We start from the raw sequence: 22,344 nt of genomic DNA, 5'->3' as shown, positions 1-22,344 counted from the left end.
GGAGAGAGGCAGAGGGAGAGGGAGAAGCAGGCTTCTCGCTGAGCCAGGAGCCCAATGTGGGGCTCGATCCCAGGACCCTGGGATCATGACCTGAGCCGAAGGCAGACGCCCAACCATCTGAGCCACCCAGGCGCCCCTCCATTCTACTCTTTAACTTAATAATGCCAGTCACAAATTTTGCAACTCCAGCAAGAAAAAAAGGGGGGTAGACATTATCTGATGTCTCTATCTGGTCTCTTCCCCAAAAAACTAAGCTGCTTACAGGAGTGCCCTTGGCACCATCTGCGTATCTGCCTACGGTATAGTGACATTCCTTAGGTACTTCAGGATTCAGTGTCAAGGAGACATTTTCTTTGTTCAGGACATAGGAGTGTGACTTAGGTGTCTCACACAGCTCTTCCTGGCTACTGGTTGCTGTCCCTTTTTGATGGATTTTGCTTGTAGGGAGGAGAGCAGAAAGGTTGGTTTTAGGAACCAAGAGGGTGGTTTGCATCAAGTGGATGCAAAATAAGTATTCTGTGGAGTCCACATAGTTCCATTTTTTGAGCATCCGAGAAGTATTGTATCTTGTGCTAAAGAAGTATGATAGAATTTAAGTTTCGCTTTAGAAACTACACTGAAGGAAATCTCTCACACCAGTGGAAAACTTGTTTTCTCCGTAGTTGTCCTTTTGAAGATAAACTATTGGAAGCCTGTTTTCTAGAGATGATGTGGAGGAGGATGAGCTGGCTAAGGCATCTCTTGGTGGAGGTGGGGGGTGGGGGGGCAGGTAAGCACATGGAGCCATGAGAGGCACCCCTATCCAGACAGCTATGTGCTTGCTTTCCTGCCCCAGCTTTTGGTTGCAGGGTGATTTCTATTAGGAGGAATCGATGCTTTAGTCATGGATGTCAATAGAGGGGTTTGTTTCCCCTCTGCAAAGAAAAAATGGAAATCGAATAGCTGATCTCAGATTACTGAGTAGAAGAATTATTTAAAGAATCCACTTCTGGACTCTGTGGGGAGTGAAGGCCAGTCTATCTAGAAAGGCTGTAACAACTCGGAAAGACCTGACAATCAGCTATATGTATATGCTGACATTTCTTTTCCCATGATGGCTTTTAATGAAACATTTGGTGATAGAATTATAAACCTCTATAATTCCCCTGATGGTGATTCTCGTTTTTTTCTCTACTTCATGTCATTTAAATCAAAAAAAGGAAGCCTGCTCCTTGTTTTTACAGGGTAACTTGATACATAATGCTGTTATTTATATGTGATGAAAGCTAGCACGCTTTGCACATGTTCTGAATCATTTGAACAGGGAGGAGAGTATTTTAGACACCAGACACCAGACCCTGTAGTTCGGCCAGCTGTTTTCTGAAAAATCTTGCTGGGAAGGTTGCCTTTGACACTGCCTTGTTTAAGGAAGAGGGCTGGGAAGAGATTTTTGGTTCCATTTAACTGTTCATCCAGAGAAGGACTGAATCTCAACTCAGCTAGTCCCACAAGTCACATGTCAATTTCCTAAATGTCCTAGTTGAGAAACTCCTCTGTAACAGTGTTGGGTCTGAGCTGTGTAGTTTCAGGCTGCCAACAAAGCCAGCCTCCTCACACTCGTAGATATTCCTTTAATTCAGAAGTTTCTCATGTTAATAAATGATTGTTGAATGTGTTTCCCTTTTTTGTTTACCCAATTAGTAGAGTGCCACTGTTTTTGCAATGTTTTATATTTTCAGCTTTAACTTAACTATATAATTACTTTTATTTTTTTAAAGCTTATTTGGTCTAATGATAAGTATTTTTCAGTACATAATGTTTTACTGAGCTTCTTTGAATGCTATTTCAATGTAGTTTTGTATCATTGCACAGAAACCAAAATAAATTTCAAATATTAAAGCTATAAAATCATTAAATTTATTAAAATGGTAATAAGATCGACAGAAATGAGGTCTAATATAAGTGAAAAAGCCTTTGTTCACCTTCCCATCTAATCCCTACATATGTACCAATAAACAGGAACCCCATCCCAGGCCTCTGCACACATTCTGTAGCTTTCCACATTCTGATCCTGATTCTGATTCCAGCCCCACTCCTTCCTACCTCTGGGTCTAGGAGGTAGCTGGCTGATGGCTGATTTGTCTTCCAGTTACCTCTGTGATTGTCCTCTGCTATACCCTTGGCCAGGAATGCTCTTTCAGCCTGCTTCGACCCCAGTGAAGTCATCTTTTCAGTCCTGTGCCCCAACTGCTAATGTCACCCTTTGCTGTGGATTTTTGGAAGATAAACCTTGAGGCTCAGTACTGAGCTCCATGAGGGTATCTTGGTGCTGGCCCACTGAAGACCCAGCGTCACCTTGGAAATAAGGAAGACCAGCCTAGGGCCTGTCTGTATATGAGTTGGATATTCTAACATATACTTGGCTGACTAATGTCTTCAGTCAGCCACACTGAGCCTATCAGAGGCATTTCCCCACCCTCTGAAAGAGCCCTTGGAACCAACAAAAATGGGATCTGGGGGCCTCTGAACCTATGGGACTACAAGCAAAACCATGCCCAGGTTTTGACGAAAACCTCTTCAGGCACCCTTTATCCCCAGTAGCGTGGAGCTGCTGCAGCACAGCGTGGAGAATGGACGAGGAGAAGCCTCGAGACGGCTGGACCAAGCTGCTGCAGCTGGCCGACACCGAAGGTCCCGTCCACCTGACCAAAAGGATACTTGACTTCTGACTGCTCGGAGTTGGGCGGTATGGGAGTGTGGTATGCAAAGCGCTGCTTGACAGGCTGTCCAAGTCACCGGCCCACACCGGGCCTTTTAGCAGGGACAACACGTTAGAGGTCTGAGCTCACCACCTGCCCAGCTGAAGAGCTGCTGCTTGAGAACTGTGATCTAAGGACTGTGACCTGTGTGTCAGACCTCTAGTCAGAAATCAGAAACAAATTAGAGTGCTTTATGTGAGGAGGGAACCGGTACAGAAAGACATTATAGCTAAATCAAGGGCTGTGCCATAGATCCGGCGGGATTCCTCAAACTCATTGCTTACTGAACTAATTCTTCTTCTTCTGTGCCTGGGTCCTTGAGTAAAGCTTCTTAAGGTCCAGGTACAAGTTCCGCTTCAGGATGGCGCTGCTGCACAGCATGGCCCCTTGCAAGGCCCCCATCAACCCACAGGTGAAGATATCCTGGCCTAGGAGACAAGAGCAGAGGCCCATGAGCATCCTTCCACGGGGGGTGGGGGGCAAGGGCTCCTCATGTTCATCCCTCCAAGCTAGGCCACCCAGAGATGACTTTAGATCAGGACCAGGGGCCACAGCCTGCTGGGGCAGCCCATCCCCATGTGGAAGGCTGCAGGGGACAGTTGGACCTGAGGACAGAACAGAGTACTTGGGGTGACAGGGAAGCCCAGGGTCTCAGGCCCTGGAGAAATGTGGCAGTCTGTGTACCTGTCAGGTAGAGGTTGGGAATGGGGCTTTGGGCCCTCATGGAGGCTATCACGTGAGGATGTAGGCGGTCCAGGTCATGGTCCGCCCCGTAGCAGGCACCCCGGGGAGCAGCCAGATAGAACTGGTAGGTCAGTGGGGACCCTCTGGCCACACTGTCCACCTGAGGAGACAAAAAAGGCAGCCAAAGGGTGGGAGCGGGGCCTTGTGAGATCCTCATGTCCTCCCTTTTCTGCTCTCCCTGACTGAGCTGTCTGCCTGCATGGGTTCCCTGCCCTTCCCTGAGCTTCGCTGTCTCCGGGCTTTATTTCCCTCCCCAAAAGACAAGGAAATGTCACCAAGAGGTTTGTTGCCACTAGCACACAGTCTACCCGCCTACCTTCCCCTGTAGCTGGGGGAACAGCCTCATGACCACCGACAGGGAGGCTTCGACAAAGGAGTTTTTGAGGGTCTCATAGTCGCTGCTCCGCCTCCCTGTCGCTTCCTCCTGCCACTCTTCAAACCACTCATAGCAGGTGGACATCAGCACGATCATTGTGGACTGGTCTGGGGACACAGAGCCAGGGTCACTCCTGCCAGGCCCCTTCCCTGTTCCAGCTCCCACCCCCCCAGGACCCAAAGCCCCACCTGGGAACCGGTCCTCCCAAGTGGGATCCTTGGCTGACGAGGAAGTGATGAAGAGGAAGGGCACGTGTGCTGCAGCCTTTTCGCTGGGCATCGAGAGGTAGTGCTCCATCCTGGGGGCGAGGAGCGTGGCTGCCGACCCCCAGGCCTCGCTGTCACCGGCACTGCCTGGAGGACAGGTCACCCCCAGGGACACCCCCCTCGCCCCCCCGCCCAGGGATGAAGCTAAGGCCTAGTCCATATCCTGCTGCTGATTGTCCAGCGTCAACGGAGGAAGCAAGAGCCCTGTGGGCTGTGGGCCCGTGCTGATGCCCTGTCCCCCCATGGGCACACATGCCTTACGCTTTGTCGAGGTCTGTGTTGAAGTAGACAAAGTAGTTGGTGGACTGCAGACCCAAGTCCTCTTTGGTGCCTCGCAGACTGATGAAAATGGTGAAGACGCCCAAGCCAGGCCGCACCATCTCCAGCTGCTGCTTCACCCCTGCCAAAGTGTCAGGGCTGCGGGAACTGTGGCTGCAGCGGCCACTCCCTGCCCCCAGACTTGCGGATGCTTGCTCACTTTATCCTCAGCCTTGCCCTCGGCGGCCGGCTAGCACCCGGGCCGTTTTTACAACTGTTATTTCAACACTGACTTGGCGGGGGGGGGCTGGGCGGTGGGGTGCTGCTCTTCTGTCTCCTGCCTGTGAAGAACCCAACCTCAGGTTCCCACTCATCTGCCTCCTCCCACCGCTGCTCTAAGCGTCCCTAGAAGCCCAGGAGGCCCAGCTTCCCTAAGCTGGCCCAGGGCTACAGCACGGTCCCGGGCTCACTGCCTCCAGTCTTCCCCTAATGGCTTGAAGTTATGAGCGGATTCCTAGGCTCCACGCTATACAGACCACACGTATGAACACTACTTTGTTATAAGCCTTGATTTCCGTATTACATTTAATACGGGCCACCTAGTGAACGAATATGCGTAATTCCTCACGCTGTACAGGGAGTACAAGACCTCAAAATGGTAAGCAATGCAGATGAATAAATGCAAACCACATTACTGACACCTGGCATTTAGGATTCAGGTAGGGGAGGAGGGAAGAGCACGATGGAGGAAGGTGACAGCCTCTCTGAGGGCCATCTGATGTCCCCAGACAAGCAGCTGGGCTTCCCCACCTCTCAACAAATGACCCCAGACCAATTTTCTGGAAATGGCTCCCACAAAGTCTTATCCTTCGTTCCCATTCCCAGGACCACCACCTGCCTGAAGGGTAACTCGGCCACTGGGTGCTCTGCTTAATTTGTTGAACTAGTATTTGTCGAGGAATAAATGTGCCGAATCCTCTGCTAGGCCTTGGGGACACTACAAGGAATCAGATACGACGCCTGTCTACTGGAAAGGCGGCTTTCCTGAAAGAAGGTGGCTTTCCCCGTAGAGGCTACAAAGAACTGAGTGCTCTGTGTCGGGTAAGCATAGAATTTGTCGTGCCAAAGAGGCCACTTGTGGGCGGAAAGTGAGGCAGATAACGGTGGCCGGCAGGCGCGTGCTGACCAGGGAAGGGGAGCGCCGGCTTCCGGAGCCACAGGAGGGCGCCCAGGGCTGCTGTGGAGCCGCAGGGGCAGCCGGGGCCTGTGTCCCAGCGTCCGGGGCCGACCTCACTGCCAGCTCCCCATTGCCAGGTGTGGTGGGGGTGTTCATGGGGAAAATGGGGGGGTGCCCGGGAGTGAGACCCTGTAGGTCTTCAGAGGCCCTTAAGAATAGCAACTACTTTGCTTTTTCTCCAACTAGAGGGATGTGATCCGGGAACCACATCCCTGGCAGAACACCAGAGCCTTGAGCCCCAGATCAGGCACACAACGATGATATCAAGGCTTTTTTCTCCACACCAGCCTTAGCTTCCCTTGCTGATACCATCGGACCAGTCTTCCCCACTCAAACAACTTCCCCTCCAAACCATCCCCAGGAACCTCCTCGAGGCTCAGCCGCGGAATTAAGAAAAGTGCTCCCATTCATACAGGCTCCCTCTGCCTGACCACCCCTCCTCCACACTTGACGGCCACTGGCACTGCCTGCCCCAGAGGCCCCCAGATACCTGGTTCTCATCTCTGAGAGGGAGACAGACCCACGAGAATCCCTACCCCCAAAGCAGCTGGAAACAAAGGAGTCCCAGCACCTGGGATCTCCTGAGTTAAGCATCCTCACTGCCACTGCCTGAAATGTTCTCAAACTGGGATTCATCTGAGGCAGCTTCTAACTCCCCATCCAAGCGGGACAATTGTTTTTTTTAGCCAGGTGGGGCTGGTGCCATTAAATAAGAGACATAAAAGCAGTAAACGTTGTAACCGGAACTGGATAGTGAAGGGAGAGCAACATGGCTTCCGGGGGAGGAGGGGTGGAGGGACGGGGAGGGCACTGGGACCGCATCAGAGGACAGGGCCAGGGTTCAGAGGTCCTGGGAGACCAGGAGACGGGGGCAGGAAGTACCAAAGGCAAAGTCTGTCAGTCCACATAGCCCTGCCCAGCTGCCCTGCCACCGGCCAGTCAGCCTCACCTCACTCAGCTCACGCAGTGTGAGGGAAGGGAGGCCTTTGCTGGCAGCAGATGCTGGCTGAGGCCCAGCTAAGTGAGGCAAAGAGATGAAAAGGCTGGTTTTCCGTCAAACACAGCTCATATCTTAGAGATCATCACAACTGCCACCTGCCTTCTCCCCCGTGAGGAAACCTAGGACATCACTTTTCTACTGAACCCACTCTGCTGCCCACCTTCCTCAGTTCCTCCAGAGCAGCCACAAGCCTACCCTCTGGAGTGGAGAGCTCCTTTCCACTGCTCTCTGGGCTCCTCCATGTACTACTGAAGGCCATGGTTTCCACCCCAACCGCATCTGGAGCTGTTCCTCACTCTCCCATCTCCCACCCCAGCCAGAGGCCTTTATCTAGAACTGTCTCTTACCCACCTAGCCAGCCAGCCTCCTGTCCTCAGATCATACCAGCAGCTTCTGGTTACGTGATATCCTAAAGTCCATTTCAAAATGGTAACATCTCACTCAACTCTGGCTCGGCTACTCGGTTCCCTGTGGGCTGGCCTGCTCTCCTGCCCTTTTTAGTGAGGCCTTTTCTCTGGAAGCTCCATGTTCCTTAGTCCAAAGCGGGCCAAGAGCCCAGACTTTCAAGTCAGACACACCAGTGTTCTCATCTCCGCTTTGCTACTTTCACCTGGGTGGCCTTGGGAAGTCACTTCACCTCACTTCTCTACCTCCTGCATAAACGTTAGGATGATGACATCTCTCTCCCAGGCGGCAATGAAGATCATGTGCAATGTCAAAGGGAAAGCCTCTCACACAGACTTACCAAGGAAGCCCTCACCCATAGCTATGCCTCCTCGCCCCCCAAATCAGACTTCTATATTTTTGGACACAGCCTAGCAGAAGAGATGACTGCATTAAGTGTTATCTGGGCCCCAGATTTCAAGCACAAGCCCAGGGCTCAAGGGACAGAAGAAAGCCAGAAGGGTACTCCTCTTGCAGCCTCAGCCTTAATAAGGAGCTGGTTCCTGAAAGAGGCAAAAAAAAAGTATAACCTTGGGTCCCAAATAAAACACAACAATTATAGCAAGCCTTTCTTCTCCATGCCGGCCTTAGCTTCCCTTACTGATACTGTCAGAACAGGCTTTCCCACTCAAAATAAGTGAGAAATTAAGGAAAAAAGCAGGATTCATACCACAAACTTCGTGAAAACCCAAGAAATATTCCTTTAGGATGCTACCGACCATCATGAACTATTAGATGATTTAAGATCTGGAGAAACTAGAAATGGGCAACCTGGAATGGAGCCTTGAAAGAGGAGAGGGCAAAGTGGGTGAGGTTATAGGGGAGAGAGGGTAAATATGCCAAGAATGGAGTGAGAGATAAGGACCAAGGGCTCTTTGGGGGTGATACAATACAAGGGAAGCTGCTTCCCAACCCCTAAACACAGAGGCCTTACTGGGAACAGATGCTGGAGACAGCGTGCGCGTGCTTACCTGTTCTGCTTAAGGGCGGTCATAGGGCAGCCAGAAGGAGAAAGAGCACCAGCCTGGCTGGGCAGGCTAGCCCCAGAGGGGTGCTGTTGGGAGCTCGGAGGAGCAACACAGCCCGGTCTTTTACCTGGCAGGCAGCGGGCGTTCTCAGGCAGCAGGTACTTATAGGTATTGAAGAGTCCTGCATTGGAGATCACGATGGGGCAATAGATGTTCACCAGCTCCTGACCCTTCTTCACAGTGACACCTGCAGGCACAAGAGCTTGGCTGAGGCTCTGTGCACTCCAGGAGGAAGAGAAAGGTGCAGATTTCACACAGATCTCTCCCCCAGCCTACACTTCATGTTCTCAGACCTGGGCATCCAGCCCACCTAGGGCCAGGCTCTAGGCAAAACTGCAAAGCAAATGCAACATTTCGAGCACTCTGTGCCTATCCCAAGCCGCTCCTGCCCTTACCTTCCCTGGCCCTCTCCCCGTCCCATGGGAGCACCCTTTTCTTTAGTCAAACCTGACAACCTCCACACGAACCCCAACAAAGCTCATGGGCTGACACCCTTCCACTGGAATCCCAGGACCTTCTTCACTGCTGCCAGAGTTCTATTTCCAAAATACTCTGAAAGCCTCTGGCGACACCACAACCTCTGTAAGATAAACTCCAAAGTCATACCGGCCTTCCAAGGTCTGGGCCCTTCTATGTCTCCAGTGTCATCTCTGGCCGCACTCACTAAACTATTAGGGGGCAGCATATGAAACAGCTGATAGTCAACCATTAATTGACCTATAAAAATGGCAGTTTCTGGGGCACCTGGGTGGCTCAGCTGGTTAAGCGTCTGACTTGGATCTTGATCTCAGGGTTGTGAGTTTGAGCCCCACGTTGGGCTCCTACTTAAAAAATAAAGAAGGCAGTTTCTTAGGGTTCAACCTACTACTTCCAGATGCCTAAAAATACTCAGCTCTTTCATACATCTGTCCCTTTGCACATTCTGTTCCCCTTGCCTGGAATAACATCCCAAAGCCTCGGGCTAGCTTCTTCTCACCCTTAATGAGCTGGCTCAAGCACCTCTACCCTCCTTCCTCCATTCTTAGGATGTACCTCTATCTGACACTTTAAATTATATCTCAGTGATCTTCCCTATGAGGCCGGAAACTTCATGAGTTACAGATTTTCTTTATAGCCATCTTAGGTTTTTATCTCCATCTTTTATCACCTAGCACCTGAAAAATACAATATTCTGAACTGATCTAATTAAACTGATCAATCCACCTTGCTTCATGGACCTCTTTCAGCTGTGAGGAGAACTTGCTCTGGACATCAGAGAAAATCTCACACAACTGACAGCCACCTCTCCCTTATCACCCGACAACTTCCTGGTCTCTTCTACACAGCATTCTCAGAGATCACTCCTGGCCTTTTCCCCCTAGATTTTTTTTTTTTTTTTTTTTTTTCCTGTGCACTGGGCCATCCACTCCCCTCTTCTTCCTTGCAAGATTCCTCTGGTGAGTTCACTGTCACATCAGCCCCGTTCTCTCAAGCCTCTCTGTGTCTCCTTCCCGGATGCTTCTTTAAGCAGCCCCCAGTCATGGATGGCCTGTTCATTCTATGTACCAGAGTCCTTCCCTGCATACACCCTCTCACGAATTCATCCACAGTGGAATTTTGACTCTCTGTGCAGGTAGCAGTAAAGGGCCTGAGCCAGGCTAATGAGATTCTCGGCTCCAGCTGCCATTTACAGGTTGAGGGTAGGGCATCTTGCTGGTCTCCACACTGCCGTTTGGAGTGCCCAGGTTACTTATTCATTCCATCACTGAACAAATATGTGTTGAGCCTCCATTATGTGCCAAGATCTACAAAGATTACAGAGACACAGCCCCTATATTCAAGGAGGTTATGGATTACTAGATAACTATTTTTACCTATTGAATAAATGAGTAAATACTGTCCTTTGGGGGAACAGTCAATCCTTTATCCTTCCTGCCTCCTTTCTACCTCCAGACTAATCCCTCTCCCCAAGCTCCTGCTCTGGGCAGTTTCAGCCTTGAACTCCCCGTGAGGTCAGTTCTTCCACCTTGTGGCCGCAGTGCTTGATTGTCTCTGCACCCCAGTTCTGTCCCACCCCAGCCCGGGGACCGGGAAGCATGATGCAGGGCTCTCACCACAGGCTTTCCCAGCTGAGTCCAGCAACACACACTGCACAGTGGCACTGGTCAGGACAGCGCCCCCGGCCCGCTGAATCACAGGGATGGTGTGGAAGGCGATTTCACTGGTACCCCCTCGGGGATAAAAGGCCCCTTCTATGTAGTGGTCAACCACCAGAGCATGCATGGAAAAGGCACTGTGGCTGGGGGTCACACCTACGGAAGGAAGGAAGGGGCGATGAGGCAAGAGCCAACGGCAGCACCATTTAGAAAGGAACACAGTTTCCTGTCAAAAAGCACGCAGCCTGAGTCTACCCATCCCAGGATCCAAATGATCCCCAGGGCTAAGGGCAGCCAGAGGGCCTGTTTCCATCCAAACACAGGGCACCTGACAGATCCTGAGGCCAGTGGGAATGTCCTCCTGCAAAGTGCCATGCTGCCAAGACGAGGGAGGACATTGTTGGTTGAAAAGGAAAACCATCCAGGGCACGGATGAAGGGAAGTTTTACCAGGGAGTCCAGCAGGTAGGTGGCTAGACTTCTCATCCAGAAGCTCCAGCAGACCTTGGGTATCTACTGCTCCATCTCAGTTAGTCAAGCAGTCTCAGGAAGAAATACTAAGAGCCAAGAGGGCAGCCCCTCCTCCTCCAGGAGCCGCCCAGGACCCAAAGCCAGTACCCACCATAAGTGGGGAAGATGTAGCTCAGCACTGCCCGGAGCTCTGGGGAGGCTGGCAGCTGCCGCAGGACGTCAGCCAGGCTCTGGGTGGACGCACGAAGGAATGGAAAGAACCGGGTGAGCAGCCCACACTTGCTGAGGAGCTGAGCTATGCGCAACGGGAGCATCTTCAACAAGATGGCATGGATGACTCCACGGGACACCACCTGAGGGAAAAAAATGAGCCGTGAGAACAGGTCCCATCTCTAGAACGCTGTAACAGAATCCCCATTCCAACAGCCTGCACCAGCCCAGCACCAGGGCCCAGCACCCCTTAGCCCTGGCAGAACTTGGATTTTTAAAAATCGTTCCCATTCCACATTCAGATAAGTCCTTTTCTCCTTTTCAGTTTCCTGCCCAAATTCCCTTTGAAAAATCCCATCTGATCTCTGAGGAAGTAAAAAAGGGTGTGATCTGACCACATAGGTAGAAGCCAGCCTTGTCAGAAAGGAGAACAGGGTGCCCCCCAGAGGCCAGAGTGAGAGTGGCAGCCGCCGAGTCCAGGCTCCAGAGACAGGGCCCAGCTGGGCACCAAGGCCAACTAGGGGTAAGGGCTGAGTTCAGGGCAGACTTGACTGCTCCTCCCTTCCCGCCGCGCCTCCCAGTCACTCCACCCACGAAGAAGGTCAGCCTTGTCAGGAATAAACAGGGGGTCCTCAGCATGTCCATGTTACCTTAACCAGCTTTACATATTTGTCAATGGCAGCTTCTTCCTGGGGAAACTTCTCCTTGAGGCCCTGAATGTAAGCTTTCTCCCCACTGTACATGGGGAATTCCTTTCGGCCATTGGGCCCTTCTAATACCATGATGTCAAAGGGAGAGGATAAGGCAGCCCACTCCAGCTGCCCCTCTGTGATCTGATCCGAGACAAAACGGCAAATACTGTCCTCTTGCATGGACCCAACATAATGGATTCCTATTGGGAGACAGAAAAACAAGGTGTCATAGGGATAAGGGGACTGACCCCTGGAAAGGTGGATAAGGAAGCAAGGTGAAAGAGGTAGTCCTGCCTGGCTGAGTCCATGCCCAGAGGGCGCTGCCCACCCTTTCTGTGGGGAGGAGTTGCAACATAAACCACCAAATCTCTGCCCAGTTCAGCACCCGGTAAAGTTATGGCTGTCAGGCAAAGAAAGTGGTGCCTCCAAAACAATAGACATGTCCAGGATCCTCCCACAATGGCTGCCCCCAGCCTCCTGAAGATAGAGCCACGCTCCTAAGCCCTTCCCACATAAGCCTTACCTGTGTCAAACTCAACGCCTCTCTGTCCAAAAGTATGACAGCAGCCTCCTGCCTTGCTGTGTTGTTCCAGCACCAGAACTCGCTTGCCAGCTTTGGCCAGAATCGCAGCTGCAGCCAGACCCCCAAAGCCACTGCCAATCACCACTGCATCCAGCTTCTCAGGCACTCGGCTGGCTGAGAAAGCTACCGCAGAGGGAAGAGATGGAGGGTGAGCTTCTCAGGCAGGGGCGGCGAGAAAGCAAAGAGATGGACACCAAGGAAGACTCCGCTAGCTTATACAATGCAAGTAAACTCTAGAGAGTTCGGCATGGAGCAACTGACTAAAGTAACTCCACCCATTCACCTGGGAAATTCTCAGGACCAGCCAGGCAGATTAAAGACAGCGATTTGGTTTGAGTTGAATTGATGTAATCAAAACCAGTATGTACCTAGAGATTTTCCCTACTATCAAAAAGAGTAGGAATCAGTAAACCACGACACAATCAAAATCAGAAAGCTGACAGTAATACAGGCTGAGAAACTTACGTGTGGATAGAGAGCTAGGAAAGAAAGAAAACGAGGAGATGGGGGACAGAGGAGAGTGTTGTGGGCAGGCTGCCGGCTCATGGAACTGTCCATTCACAAGTTGGTTATCTTAGGAAAATACAGGGTCTATTGGCACGAGTGGAGCAGCCTGGTCCTATGATGGTTCGTCAAGATCCTGAAGCAGAAGCTTGAGCAGGACAGAGCTGAGAAATCACAGTACCACCCCTTCATATCTGGGAAGTCTAGAGGCAGAACTAAGGGGCCAGCACCTAAACAAGATGAAGCCGGACAGTGCATTGTGCTACATGGGCATTTCCAACACAAAATCTGTTCTTTAAAGATCACTCCTGAAGAACTGAGATTTGGAATTTTTCAAGCTGCAAAAGAACTTGAAAAACTTTTCAAACACTTTCAGAAAAACCTATAGTGAAAAACACATTTTTTTTTAAAGATTTTATTTATTTATTTGACAGAAAGAGCACGAGTAGGCACAGCGGCAGGCAGAGGGAGAAGCAGGATTCTCGCCGAGCAGAGAGCCCAATGTGGGGCTCGATCCCAGGACCCCGGGATCATGACCTGAGCCGAAGGCAGACGCGTAACCGACTGAGCCACCCAGGTGCCCCATGAAAAACACATTTTATATCACAACCCAGGTTATAAATAAGTATATAATATAAATACCCGAAACAGAAGTTTCACAATACAATACTTCCCAGAACTATGTATGATGACTCATATTTTCTATTCTACATTTTGAAATGCAACCCACTAAATCGATTTCATTACTTACTGATATCACAACCTGGTTTGAAAAACAGTTACACTAGTCATCTCATTTTTAGAACAACCCACGATTAGTGGAGTGACTTGTGAATGGTTATGCAGTAAATTAGTGACAGAGTTCAAGCTAAAACCCTGATCTCAGAAGTTCAGACTAACAGTCTTTCCACTTAAAAGAGTATTGTCTCCGCCTGTGTCACAAGATGTGTCACACAGAATTCTAAAATTTACAAGTAGGAGGGACCTTGGAGATCAAAGAGGGAATCTAATTTTTTTTAAAGCACAACTCTTTCTTTAAACCTTTTGAGGAACCCCAAAATATGTCCTAAAGATGAGTGTGGAGATACTCTGGTTGACTAAGGAGCAGCTCTGAGCCTGAGGCATCCTGCTGAGGTTCTCCCAAAGTTTTAGAACAAGGGTTCAACCATATGATTTGGGAGGAAGCATAACTAGTCAAATCACTTGATGGGCAAAATACAATTTCCCACACAGGTTAGAAGAAATGTGCAGCTCCTCCACCCCTCTGAACCATGGGGGAGGGCAAGTGAAAAAGGTAAGGTCCTATAAACCAAATGGGGCAAAGGTCTGTTGTCTATCCTGCTGGTCGAGGACCTGTTCTTGGCAAAACCATGACTTTGGGATGCAGAGGACGGGACCGCGCCCATGGGGCCACTATGGCCCGGGGCCTGCCAGGGCATAGGTTCTCACCGGTAGCAGACAATAAGGCGGGGCGCCTGCCGGTGCAAGGAAACCCTCCCAACACTTTACATATGGGGAAACTGAGGCCCAGGTAGACAGCAGCTCTCCCTCTTGGAATAGGAATGCAAGCCGCCCAAGTGCAGCCTTGGAGCCTAGGGTCCCTTCCCGCTGACCTCGCTTGAGAACCTTCTTCCTAGCCTCCTTGTCGGTCACCAGCGGCGCGGGGGGACGCCTGACGTCCTCGGAGAAGGGGTTCGGGGAGCTGCCTGCGTACAGCCGCAGGTGCCCTTTGCAGAGGACCGTCAGCAGCAGCACTGCCAGCAGCAGCAGCAGCAGCAGCAGCGAAAGCCACATGGCGCTGGCGGGGTCCGAGGACGGGGCCCGCTACCACCGCGCCCAGCCTCTACGGCAGGGGCTCCGCCTCGCCTCTGAGTCCTTCTGGGCGAGGGTGGGGGGGGCGGGGAGGCGGAGGCAGCCTCGACCACTGATAAGCCAGAACCTTCGGGCCGGGACTGTCCCTCCCGGCGGCTCGTACGGCTCTGCGGGTACTAAGCGTCCCGGGCGGCCAGAAGGCGGGGCGCTGGGGGCGGAGAGGCTGCGTGGGGACGCGGTGCGCACGCGCGGGGAGGCGTGGCCGGCGGCCTGAGCCAGACGCGACGGCTCCCGGGTTCTGGGCCGCGGCCAGCGAACCCCTACCTGTGCGGAGCGGGCGTGGGGTGGAGATGGTCGCCCCCGGCCGAGACGAGGCTGAGAGCTGCAAGCCTGAGAGAGAATCTCGCCCGGGACCCGGGAGGCCAGAGGTGTGGTCTGCGCTCTGCCTTGGGCGCGCCCAATGACCCGAGGCAAGTTGCTTACCTGTTTTCCGCACCAACTGGTGAGGAGGATTCCGTCCGGAACCCACACAGCCCCAGTCTGGCGGGGTACCTTGATGGAGTGAGATTCCTGCTGAGATCCGCGCGTCACAGCCGGCGAGCGCCCGGCCTCGTGCCCCCGGGTGGCCAGTCGTTTTGCCCGAGGCCGCGGCGCTCGCCTGGGATGGCGTCGCCTGCGGCGGGGGCCTGGCGGCGCCCCCAAGCCTCTGCCTGGGTCCTCATGGCACCTGCCCTCCGTGGGGGCAGTGAGGGGCCGGGGAGCCGCCCAGCGACAAGCCTGATGAAAGGATCAGAGAAGGACTGTCAGACCTACGTGGGCATTTGGTATTTAAAGTATGGACCCAGTGTCTGGATTAAATACCTATTCACAGAGTTGAAGCTCCAGCAAGAAGTTTGAAAATCGTATGTAGCTCCTTGCCTAGAGTGGGAGTACCATACTTAATTTGAAAAAGACCCATTCTTATGGGAAGGCCATTTCTTTGGGCCCAACTATAAGGAAGTTGCCTAATGTTGGTGGGCATGACTTCATAACTTCCATTACTGGCTTATTTGATGGAGTTTTTGCTCTTTTCTTTCTCTATTACAGATAGTAACTGTCCCTGTTGAAGTCCCCAGAGCTCCAGTTGGAACTGAGGCACTAGCAGGTGTGTAAAGTTGGTCATGCTTCTGTGCTGCGTGATTCATTTCATACACAGAAACAGAAGAGGCTTCCTGAGATCACTGGTACCATCCCTGCCTGTCACCTTCCCAAGGTTGGCTGTGTGAGTTTTGTTATATGGTGTCATGGAGGTCAAGGAGGAGGGCAAGGAAAGGGAACCAGATGCTGAGGTCCCAGAGGACACAATGAGGGAGAGAGCTAGTTCCTGAGGTACCATGACCAAGGTAGGACAGAGACTGTCCTCCCCATTAAATTACAGTGACCCAAATGTCCAGCCCAATAGCCAGGAAGTATTCCCATTCTGGGTGCTAGGAAATCATCCTACCACCTGACAAAGATTCCAGTTTGTTACTGGCAGCCAATTCTTAGGGAATCCAGATCATGTTCCCACAGTCAGGGGCTGACCTCAAAGAGAGGCCACCCTCCTTCCTAAGTTACCCAAGTCTGTGAAATACGGCCGTCAGTTGTGTGTGGGCTTTCTGCCCACTTATGATCCAGACTGTTGTAACAGTCATCCATGTTGTACAGTTCCTCCACAATAAATTACAGGCCTGTCCAGCCCTCTTCCCAAGGTGGGCTCCTGGGATGACTGTCTTAGAGTTAGCCAAACTGACTGAACAGCTGCAGCATGTGCAATATTGGTGTTCACCAAGGAAGGCTAGGCAGTGTGTTGCATTTTGATTTTCTATCATCATAGGAACCAGGCCTAGTATTATAAGCCCCCAGACCCAACCTGTGTCTGCGACCTAAGCAAAGCCTGAGCACTTCAGCTAAGACCACCCACCAGGATGCCACTCATTAGCTTCCTCCCTTTGATAAGCTGCCCCCAGATCCCAGTGACTTCATTGTCAGAACCAGACCTCACCACTAAACAGTGGTGCTGCCGCTGCCTTCTGGACACTGATGATCCAACCCTCAGACCTCTAGCATCCCCTTCGTTCCATCCAGTGGCATGGAAAGTAAGAATTAGGCATTTGACTAAAGCAGCTGATTTATTCGGAATAAATTTATAGCTGCTTAAAGATTTTTATTTATTTTTAAGATTTATGTATTTATTTTGAGAGAGAGAGAGAACAGGGAGAGGGGTAGAGGGAGGGAGAGAAGCAGACTCCGGCTAAACACAGAGCCCTACTCTACTGGAGACACGATCTCACGAACCTGAGATCATGACCTGAGCTGAAATCAAGAGCGGGGTGCTTAACCTCCTGAGCCACCCAGGTGCCCCTGGATGTTGGCTATTTTTGACCATTTATCATCCATTCCCATTTTTGCTTAACTGAATGACGAAACTAGTTTTCTTTCGTAATTTTTTTTTTCTTATAGGACTGAGACTTCAGAGACCTCAGGGACTTCTTTCAGTACTCACAGAAACCTCCTAGCCTTGGTGATGGCACATGGGGACTGTTTACTTACTCTTAGTCTGAATGACCGCCAAGAAGGAAGGCAAAGGTAGAGCAGTCGGATCGCTGGCTCTCCCCATACTTCTAATCTCAGACTTTATTAGACTCCTTTCTGAGCCCAAGGACAAAGCTCACTTGAACAAATGACTTTGAGTCATGAATGAAAACTCTTGCTCTTTCCATAATGAGAAAGGATTAAGAGATGGACAGGTAAGCAAGCCCTTCTATTTGAGAAAGAAGGTGTTCGTTTGGGATATATTGTTATTAGTAATAACACAGGATATATCAAGAGAATGTAGAACTTTCAAAATGTTTTGGGAAAACCCTCATTATAATGCTCTTTGTAGGAGAAGCTTCTATTCATATACCTCTGAGTCAGTTGCCTTTGCTAGCAGCTTCTTTTCTTTTTTTTTTTTTTTTTAAGATTTTATTTATTTTTTTGAGAGAGAGGTTTAGCACACATGCCTGCACAGGAGGTGGGGAGGGGCAGAGGGCGAGGGAGATGAAGAAGCAGACTCCCTGCCGAGCAGAGGTTTGATCCCAGGACCCCGAAATCATGACGCAAGCCAGAAACAGCTGCTTAACAGATTGAGCCACACAGGTGCCCCTTCTTTTTTTTTTTTTTTTAAGTTTATTCATTTAAGTAATCTCTACACCCAATGTGGGGCTCAAACTCATGACCCCGAGATCAAGAGTCACATACTGTTCAGACTGAGCCAGCCAGGTGCCCCACTAGTAGCTTATTTTCTAAGTGAGTCATGGGATTTTGTTTTGGATTTACTTGGGTGAGAGGAGAATGTCAATGAGGAATCCCCCAAGATATTTTTAATTTATCAATTTGGACTGTTTACCTTATTGACCCTTGTCAAACACATGCTTTGGCTCGATTATCCTCAGGACTCTGGGTCCAGTGTGATATGTCTTTGTGTGAGCCTGGCAGCTAACCCTACCTTCCTTGCCTTTCTCCCTACCTGGTCCACAAGTGGTCTTAATGGAGCTTGTGGGACAAAGCCTTTGCTTTGGGAACCCAGGGAGGTTTTCTTCACTGTACTAAGACAGGTGAACTGTTCTTCCAGGAGAGAAGTCTTCGGCCACTGGAGGGGACTGAATTGGAGAGGGAAAGGAAGGATGGAATGAATCATAAGCACACAGACCCCTGCAGGGAGTTGTTCAGCATAGTGAATCATCAGAATTTTTGAGAACATATTTTGTGCCTCGTACTGTGCTAATGGGTATCAGAAATAGAGGTGTAAAAGAAATTTCCTCCACTCAAAGCCGCAGGGTCTGATTTAAAGATAGGCTGCATTGGGGGAAGTGAAAACTCTAGGGCCATTTTGATTGACGGTGCAGTTTCAGCACACTCACAAAAAAGAAGTGGAGTCACAAGACTTATTACTTGCAGATCCCAGAAACGTGGCAGGGGTGAGTGTGTGGAGGGGGCAGTGAGCCAAGGTAGGGGCCGTCCTCAGTCCCAGATCACGAGCAAGCATGAGATAGGGAGTAGAGGAGCAAGCACCCCTATTACTTATAAAGGGGAGGTCACTAGCTTTTCTCAGGCTCAACTCTAAGTGATTATTTTAAAAGGTGCCCCAGGAAAAGCAAGGCAGGAACTCGTGGCGAGAATCCTAAGCTCAGGTGCTTATCTAAATGTCCAGGTTCTGGCTGTGAGCAGGGTTGTCATACTGTAAACATGTAGGAAGCAACTCCGAATAGCTGTTTTCTTGTCACGTAGGACTCTTGCAGAGGGACTTGTCCTCCCCGCCGAAGGGCTGGCTATAGGACTGAGAAGGGAAGAGACCCTTGTAGCCCCAGTGGGGAAGGCAGGCCACCCTGAGGAGGCAGAAGGGGTGGTGGTAGGGGTGTCTTCCGGAGGAAGACCACATGACCCAAGGGATGGAGGTGAGAGGATCTGCAGCAAGTGTGTTCACTGGACTGAAGTGGGAAATAGTCGTGAGGAGGCATCACGAGGCCAACAGTGGAGGAGTTTGCTCAGCTGTGCCGTGTTCAGGCATTCATTCTTGTGTCCTGGTCATAAAGAAATCAAAGCTCTGTTTAGGGCGCCTGGGTGGCTCAGTTGGTTAAGCGACTGCCTTCGGCTCAGGTCATGATCCTGGAGTCCCAGGGTCGAGTCCCGCATCGGGCTCCCTGCTCAGCAGGGAGTCTGCTTCTCCCTCTGACCCTCCCCCCTCTCATGCTCTCTCTCTATCTCATTCTCTCTCTCAAATAAATAAATAAAATCTTTAAAAAAAAAAAAAAAAAAAAAAAGCTCTGTTTAAGGAGTAAGAGTTGGCAAAAATGTGTAGGAGGGATTAGAGTAACAGGATCAGCTGGAATTCTGGGGCCTTGACGTAGCACTGATTTTTTTATTAGTTATTTTCTTTTACTTAGTTTTTTCCTCTTATTTATTTTATTTTACTTCTTAAGATTTATTTATTTATTTGTCAGAGAGAGAGAGAGAAAGTGAGAGCACAGGCAGGGGGAGCAGCAGAGGGAGAAGCAGGCTCCCCGATGAGCAGGGAGCCCGATGTGGGACTGGATCCCAGGACTCCAGAATCATGACCTGCGCCCAAGGTAGATGCTTAACCCACTGAGCCACCCAGGCGACCCTCCTCTTACTTATTTTAGAGCAAATAATACATTCACATGGTTCAGAATCCAAAAAGCAGGGAGCATGTACCCATAGTGAAAAAACTGCCTTCTCTTGTCCCCTAGCCACCCAGTTTTCTTCTGGGGGCAAAATCACTGCTTCCTTGGGTATAAGTCTAGAAATAGTCTCGGCAGAGACAAGCAAATATATTTGTGTGTTTTCTAAAAATATAAATGGTAACATACTGTATATACTCTGCCCTTTGCTTTTTCCACTTAATATATCATGTGGAGTGTTCCATATTGTCCATAAAACACTTTCTTATTCTTCTTTATGGCTAGATCGGAGCTCATTGAGTTAATATGCTTTTATTTGTGGAACTAGTCCATTAGTGGGCATTCGGGGTTTTTCTAGCCTTTTGCTATGACAAACAGTTCCACCACGAATGACGCTCTAAGCATGTCCTTTTGCACACGGACGAGTATATGTGTTGGATAAATTTCTAGAATGCAGTTGCAGGCCCAAAATGGACAAAGCATGTATGATTTTGTCAGATATTGACAAGCTGTAGAGGTGGGAACAATTTACCCTTCAGTGTGTTACAACACTTGGTTTTCTAGCCAACACAGGGTGTTAATCACTCTTTTGAAATTTGCTCATATGATAAGTGACAAATATTATCTCGGACTAGTTTTATTTGACACGTCTCTTATTATGAGTAAGGTTGAGCATTTTTTATTTGTTTCAGAGCAGTGCATGTTTCCTTGTCTGTAAGCTGTCCATATCCATGCCCATTTTTATACTGGGCTGGGTTTCTTTTCCTGACTGATTTGTAGGATTTTTTTAAACACATTAGAAAAATTAGTCCTGTATTGGTAACCTGAGTTGCAAAAGTTGGTCAAGTGGTTTTGTTTTGTTTTGTTTTGTTTGTGTTTTTAAAGTTGGTAAGTGGTTTTTTTAAAGCTCTAATGGGCAAAGGTTTAGCTGAACAGAAAGGCCAAAAGTAAGGAAACTGCCTCCCTAAACTTACTCAGAGTCCTGAGACCTTTTACGGAGCCAAAAAATCTGAGATAATATTAACTAAGCTTTTTGCAGTTTCTCTTAAGACTAGATTAAGCAGAAGTTTTCCCTTACAGTAGTCCTTACAGTTGAGTTCTCGGGAGTTCATCCATTTTTGTGTGTGTGGTATTGGGAAAAGGTGTGACATTTAAGCTGTCAACTTTGGAGGACTGATATGTGCCCAAGAATCTGACCCTGCTTTGTCTTATAGGTTGAAAGTGTGTGTGCTGCGTATCCTCCACCATATGACAAGGACACCAGTGCTCTTCGGGCTCTCAGAGGAGTTCCTGTACATGTCACCCACACCCCAGTACCTGCCACCCATACAAGCTTTTGTTGCATGGGGCTCTGTGGGGCCGGGCACCAGGGGCTCAGGACAGCAGAGACCCTGCTTCCAGGAGCTCACACTTGGGGGCAGAGTTGTGGGGCACAAACTTGCGAAACAACCTCTAGCTAGTAAGATAATTGCTCCAGGGAAGCAGAATACAAAGTGCAGTGGGAATACCAAAGGCACACCACAGTCTCAGTTGAGTTGTGTGAATTTTTGTTTATTCTTCAAGGAGAGCATATGCTTGTCCCCACGTCACCTGACTTGTACATGATAGTTGGAGTTTTCCACGTGCCTCTCTTTAAGATTGACTTTAATCAACCCATCCTTCTGACCTCCAGTTCCAAAGACATTCTCTACTGTGGGTGGGGCATGTTTGTGTGGATGGGAGGGTATGGATTCACCCTCACACTAAAGGTCGGCTGCCCCTACAGATCTCAGAGTTGAAGAACCATGGCATCCTCCGGGCCCTGACAGCAGAAGCAAATGGATGGGAGCCACGTGGTAAGGTCCCCTTCAGCGCCCTAGGAGCCTGGGTGGGAACCAAGTTAGAGGTCCCCGTGGTCTACTTTTCATCATTTGAATTTCTCTCAGTACTTGTCCTATAGAATTTTATGGATTTATCATTCTTCAAGGAAAATTAGAATCAACACTGGATTAGAAGTGAAAAGACTTGAGTCCTAATCTAGCACTCAAAGCAGCTTATTACGTGCTTTGCGCAAATCATATCATCTCCATATCTGCTGTGGAGGTTGATCAATGCCTTCTCTGTCCTCAAAGGGATATTGCGACAATGATACGAGACAGTGTATGTGAAAAGGCTTTGAAAAAGTATCCTATTTTATCTGCTTTACATGATTCTTTCATATACTTTGTTTAAAGTTCATTTCACTTGCTGATTTATGACACAGAAAGGCCCACTCACCAGGTGAGAAACACCTAGAGTCCCATATCTCTGGTTTAAATCCTGCCTCTTTCATCCACCAGCTGTCTGACCTTGAGCAAGTTTCTTAACCTTCTAACCCTTACTTACTTCATCTATAAGACAGAAAGTGAGTCAGAACCTGTGTGATGGGAATTGTGTAAGGACTATATGAGCTAAGGTGAAGTGCTTAGAGCACAGATTATAAATCTATAACGAGTGCTCATTGCTATGTATTGTTATCTTGAAATTCTGCAAACTGAAAATGTAATCTCCACAAATATGGGGTTTGTTAAAAATATTCTAACGTAGAAAAATTATTTGGAGATCTGTGAAGTTTCTTCTAATAGATTTTTATCTTTGTGTGGTGACAAACCTAACATTTATTAGAGA

General features: G+C 49.6%; 2 protein-coding genes across 7 annotated transcripts in view; one reads left to right on the top strand and one right to left on the bottom strand.

The window, feature by feature from the left end:
- Positions 1 to 68: 68 nt before the first annotated feature.
- Positions 69 to 14,655, bottom strand: RETSAT (retinol saturase). Its single transcript, XM_032410549.1, has 11 exons — positions 14,299 to 14,655; positions 12,122 to 12,304; positions 11,557 to 11,798; positions 10,848 to 11,049; positions 10,185 to 10,382; positions 8,159 to 8,278; positions 4,386 to 4,524; positions 4,047 to 4,156; positions 3,799 to 3,965; positions 3,423 to 3,582; positions 69 to 3,166 (listed from the first exon to the last, which is right to left on the bottom strand). The coding sequence occupies exons 1-11, from the start codon at positions 14,477 to 14,479 to the stop codon at positions 3,027 to 3,029; spliced, it is 1,842 nt and encodes a 613-aa protein (XP_032266440.1). The 5' UTR covers positions 14,480 to 14,655; the 3' UTR covers positions 69 to 3,026.
- Positions 14,656 to 14,725: 70 nt separating this feature from the next.
- The window catches only part of ELMOD3 (ELMO domain containing 3), a 29,818-nt gene continuing 22,199 nt past the window's right edge, over positions 14,726 to 22,344 (top strand). For 2 of the 6 annotated variants that reach the window (XM_032410567.1, XM_032410561.1), the window contains exons 1-4: positions 15,582 to 15,641; positions 16,979 to 17,265; positions 20,913 to 21,011; positions 21,464 to 21,533. In XM_032410567.1, the coding sequence (XP_032266458.1) occupies positions 17,212 to 17,265; positions 20,913 to 21,011; positions 21,464 to 21,533 (223 nt within the window). In that variant the 5' untranslated portion in view covers positions 15,582 to 15,641; positions 16,979 to 17,211. Of the gene's footprint in view, positions 14,968 to 15,581; positions 15,759 to 16,978; positions 17,266 to 20,912; positions 21,012 to 21,463; positions 21,534 to 22,344 lie in introns of those variants that run through there. The other 4 variants (XM_032410565.1, XM_032410566.1, XM_032410562.1 and 1 more) reach the window with 4 other exon arrangements.

The sequence above is a fragment of the Phoca vitulina genome, unplaced genomic scaffold (assembly GCF_004348235.1).
Source record: "Phoca vitulina isolate PV1807 unplaced genomic scaffold, GSC_HSeal_1.0 scaffold12, whole genome shotgun sequence".
NCBI classification, from domain to species: Eukaryota; Metazoa; Chordata; class Mammalia; order Carnivora; family Phocidae; genus Phoca; species Phoca vitulina.
The sequence above is the reverse complement of the archived record's forward strand: the minus strand, read 5'-3'. Positions and strand labels throughout refer to the sequence as shown.